Source organism: Gregarina niphandrodes (assembly GCF_000223845.1).
Source record: "Gregarina niphandrodes unplaced genomic scaffold scaffold00004, whole genome shotgun sequence".
Taxonomy (NCBI): Eukaryota; Apicomplexa; class Conoidasida; order Eugregarinorida; family Gregarinidae; genus Gregarina; species Gregarina niphandrodes.
The window spans coordinates 294,996-299,649 of record NW_011645775.1 but is presented as its reverse complement, the minus strand read 5'-3'; the positions used below and the strand labels follow the sequence as shown (position 1 = coordinate 299,649).

General features: G+C 57.3%; 2 protein-coding genes across 2 annotated transcripts; one reads left to right on the top strand and one right to left on the bottom strand.

Moving 5' to 3' along the window:
* Positions 1-546: 546 nt before the first annotated feature.
* On the bottom strand, positions 547-2,004 carry GNI_031850 (hypothetical protein; the record flags this gene model as incomplete). The annotated part of the gene is made up of 1 exon (XM_011130881.1): positions 547-2,004. One exon carries the CDS (start codon positions 2,002-2,004, stop codon positions 547-549), a length of 1,458 nt encoding a protein of 485 aa, XP_011129183.1.
* A 287-nt stretch (positions 2,005-2,291) lies between these two features.
* GNI_031840 (hypothetical protein) lies at positions 2,292-4,571 on the top strand (the record flags this gene model as incomplete). The annotated part of the gene is made up of 1 exon (XM_011130880.1): positions 2,292-4,571. The coding sequence occupies one exon, from the start codon at positions 2,292-2,294 to the stop codon at positions 4,569-4,571; it is 2,280 nt and encodes a 759-aa protein (XP_011129182.1).
* Positions 4,572-4,654: the final 83 nt, after the last annotated feature.

The window sequence follows — 4,654 nt, the reverse complement described above, 5'->3', positions numbered from 1 at the left end:
AGCAGTTGGATACCAAGCAGTTGGATACCAAGCAGTTGGATACCAAGCAGTTCGAGGCTATCTGATGCAACCCAGCTATCTGACAGCTTCCTGGTTGGTGAGCTGACCTCATTTGGTTAGTTAGCATTTCTTTCCAGGTCGTCAGGCCGGCGTGCTTATCTGGCTACAAGGGTGAGGTAGCAGACGCCCACATCGCAGCTGGTGTCATTGCGGATGAGCACGGCGGTACAATGCTATGATCAACTCGACGAGGTGCTCGCCCACAATGGCGACCATACGAGGGGGTGACAACACGAACAAGGAGGTGATTACACTTTTTTATACAAATATTTCTCGGCTGCCTCTGCGGCATTCACATCCAATGACGCGCATCGGTCTTTGTCTCGGGGATTAGCACTATCTTGAGGACACCTACCCTGCCTGCTCTCGAGGCAGCGTTCAATCTGGGTTGGATGGTGATTGGGATAGCTGTGAAAGCACTTGAAAAAGTTCCCCAATATGTCTACCTAGCTATATCTCTTACGGGTTGGTAGGGGTTCGTCGTCGCTAAATCGGGTTCTGTTTTGCCGAGTAGTATGATTCCCAAGACACCATGTTCGGGCAGCATTCGATGTCTACGAGATCGTGGAGTGTTTCGCCTTCTGCGTGGCGACAACCTCTGCTGACTAGCGGGACTTTGGTCTTTTGGTACTGCAGAAGCAGGTCGTTGTCGGCATGTATCTGCCAGTCCTCGGAGTCGGGCAGTTCCCGGGAACTTGTTATGGGACGGTCTGCGTCCCCAGTAGCTACGCCTGTAACCGTTGACAAGTCCATTTGTGACTGTGGCTGATTTTTGGGCGGCGTCTTGAGCAATGACTCGTCCGTCTGGGTCTTCTCTCCGTCTGGCTCCGGTTGAATACTCGGGACCGACAGCTCGGCACGAATCGAAGCCAGTCCAGCCCGAATGACCCGGCCCCGCTCAGCCGTGAGGTCGTGCCGCACCTTCACCTCTGGCAAACCCCTTATTCCCAAGCGAGGTTCACTCGCAACCGAATGGTCTCCTCCCAGACCGTCTCCCACCAACCGGTGTTCCACATCCTTGGCAACCAGACGCGCTTCCACGCCATTGCCTCGACCCCGCGTGCCTTCTGATCGCGGAAGGACAGCGGACGGCGCGCCTTTGGGTCCAGCGGCCTTTGCGGCCGCAGTGACGACCGAGACACCGCTCTTGTCCACCCGTCTCCTTCCGGCGCCGCGGATCCGCTTAATCAGGGGCGGGTTGTCCGTGCTACTGCGCGGAAGTTTGTCCTTCCGCACGGCGCTGGTCTTGCTCGCGTGTGTTCCCGTGACTCTCGGGCGACACGCCCCTTGCTGGACTGTTTCCTGCTGGGCGGTTCCCTGGTCTGCTGTTCCCTGGTGTCGTTCCCCACGTTCGTCTGAACGTTTTCTGTCACTGCGAGGATGGTCACTGCGGGGATGTTCCCTACCTCTATCGTATTGTCTGCTATCGTATTGTCTGCTATCGTATTGTCTGCTATCTTGTTGCGGCCCGCCCGGGTCATGTGGCTGGCTTAGTGTCTGTTCCACCTTATGTTGCATGTACTGAGCGGGCGGGGGCGCCGTCTCCTGCACCGTGGCTTGTCTCCCGACATGTGTGGTCGCCCTCATGGGCTCCGTGGTGGTCATGGCCTCGGTAGTGGTCATGGCCTGTTGAAGGTCTGAGCTTGCCATGGTAACGAGTTTTGTGAAAAGTCCACACGTTTCGTCAATTCGCTGAGTCAACGTCCTCAGCTGCACATTAGGCAACTTGCTACCACACACGTCCGTCAGCAACAACCGCCACCGCGAAAACTTAAGGCGGCGGAAATCGGTTACTACAAATTTTTGATGAATTTCTCGAATTTCTTGAAATGACACACTGAAGTCCACTATCACACTGAATTCATCATGCACGGGATCTGTACAACCGTGAGCTAGCCAGTAACAAAACGTATAGCCAAAACTAGAGGGGTCCAAGTCTCGCATAATCTGTTTCGCACACTCGCGTACCGAACTCAACTGCACCTCACTTGTTCTATCAATCAACACTGGCAATCCCCGCTACAAAACAGATCAGTCGTCTCGGTCAGCCTTGGTCGGTGGCCTTGGATAGGCTCCTTTGGATAGGCTCCTCTGGATGGGTCGCCATAGCGAAACGTTGGTGATGGACTGTGCCGCGTTGCCTTGGTCGGCAGTGTCTCGCATTACCCGAACCACCGCCGTGCTAGCGCTGACCCTTGTCGCCATATCAAAAAAGTTAGTTAGTAGTTAGTATGTCCAAGAACGTGTCACCCAAGATGCTGCCGAAGAGGCAGGCTTCTCCCGTCACACGAGCCACAACAAGAGCCTTGGCCAAGGTGACTCGTGAGGCTCTTGAAGGTCCCGGAAAGCCCGTCGGTATGGGTAGATCCGGGGCAGTTAAACAGGTCAAAGAGAGTGGACCGAAAGAAGGCGCATTGAAGGAGAATGCTTCGAAAGAGACCGGAACGAGGGAGAATGCTTCGAAAGAGGATCGATCGAATGAGAGTAGTGGCTCGAATGACGGTGGATCGAAGGAGACCCGACGGAGACGGGACCAGGGTAAGACGGTAGGTGCTGCCGCGCGGCAGCATGCCATCAAGCCGGACGGCGGTAGCCATGTGGCACGGCGGGAAGCAAAAGGGCTGAAGAGACCACCTGAGACGAGAACTGATGGAAACGCCGAGAAGCTGCCGGCCGCTCTCGCTCCGGCCCGATTGGCCGGGCCGCCTTTGATGATTGCACCAGAGTCAGACATCGACGAGCCGTACTTGCCACAGGCTCCTAAGAAACGATCAGGGGGAAAGAAGCGGACTGCGGCCGGTGGTGACTTGGCGACCAAGACGTCGCCGGCGGATGCCAAAAAACAGGTGAAGAGATCGCACAAAAAAAATGTCACCATGGAAGCTACACCAGTGCAGCGACCGGTACCGCAATCGGTGGGAACTCCGCAGCTACCCGTGAATGAACAGACAACCAAGTCTGAGATGCTAAAGACGGGGACGGAGGGGACGACAAAGGCGGAGCGCACAAAGATGAATCGGGCGACGGTGAGTCCGTCCGTGTCGGTTGCCAACCCCGTGGCGACGACGCCCATGATTGTGGCTACGAGAAGGTCACAGCGGTCGAGAAAGAACAATGAGACGAAGATCCGGACTGTGGGCGGCGATGAGCCGAGGAACGCGCGGCACACAGACCCGGTGTTACGAGAAAAACCGCACTCTGCTCCGGACCCTCCAGTCAAGACGGTTCGATTCCAATCCATGCCCCTTAGAAAGGAAAATGTGGAGATGGGAGATGCGGGGAAGGAAGATGCTGGGAAGGAAGAAGCCAAGTCGTCTGCTAAGAAGGTGGGACGTTTTACCCGAGATATGAAGATTGCATTGGAGGCGGATATGGTTAAGGCGCAGCCACCTGGGCGGCGCAAAAGGCCGCTCATTCAAGTGAGCCAGGACGCGGAAGACGACGAGCAGGTGCCTGAAAAACGTGGTGGCAGACCGGGCCGGAAGGCGGGTCGTGGAAGAGTGGTTGAACCGACTGGTGTAGCGGAGCAGACAGGCGACATTTACAGACCTGAAGGGGAGATGAAGCGGCGCCGAGGGAGACCCAGGCGTGAAGAGTCTTTGGCCAGACAGGAAGCGGCCCGATTGGAAGCACCGGCCAAGCAGGCGAGCAGGGGTCTCGATACGACTGAGGAAGCACCATTAGCGAAACTGAAGAGAAGACGGGGCCGGCAAGAGCCGGGTCCGGCAAGAGTTGGGGGGAAGTTGTCCCTTCAGGAAAAAAGACTTCTCCGAGGCAAGACCCCCCTTCAAGGAGAATCACCCCTTCAGGGAAGATCGCCCCTTCAAGAAAAGGCATCGCAACGAAGATCGCCCCTTCAGGAAAGACCGGAGAGCCATGTAGTTGCCAATGGTGTTGAGGACACGGACATTGAGGGCACGGGCGCCAGGGTTTTAGATGAAGCTATGCGCGTAGCACAGACGGGGTCTCCAGCTGCGGATGACACGACCGACGCAGCTCGACACGAAGGCGCTCGACACAAAAACGGTGCCCAGACAGTGGTCAGTGACGACGTGCCGGGGCCGCACCCGGCGGCGGTCCCCACCCCACAAAAGAGTCAGTCTCGATGCAAGGGAACAGCCCTGTCGCCCTCAGTCGGGCGGCGCATAACGAGACAGATTTCCAAGGCGACTGAACCGGGTGGTCGATCGGTCTCATCTGTTGGACCCGACCGGAGGCCGGAACCTGCAGTCGGAGGCAACGGGGCCGGGTCCAAAGAAAAGAGCGCCCCCTCGCCGAATGCAACACGCGAGTCTACGCGAAGGAAACGAGGCCTGCCCGACTTAGTACAAACGGCTGACCAGGGAGCCTCCGACCAGGGAGCCTCCGACCAGGGAGGCTTTGACCAGAAACCGTCCCACCAGAAAGCGTCCGATCGGAAACCGTCCGACCAGAAAGTCTCCGACGTCCTTCAAGTGCCGGGTGGTGGTGTGGTTGAATCTGCCAGCGTGATTGGACCGCCGCGTAGTTGAACCGGAAGGACAGGTCGGCGTAGGTCGGAGGGCTCTCGCATCCCCCGTTANACGTTGGGTCAGCGCCTAAGAGCCTCGCCAGT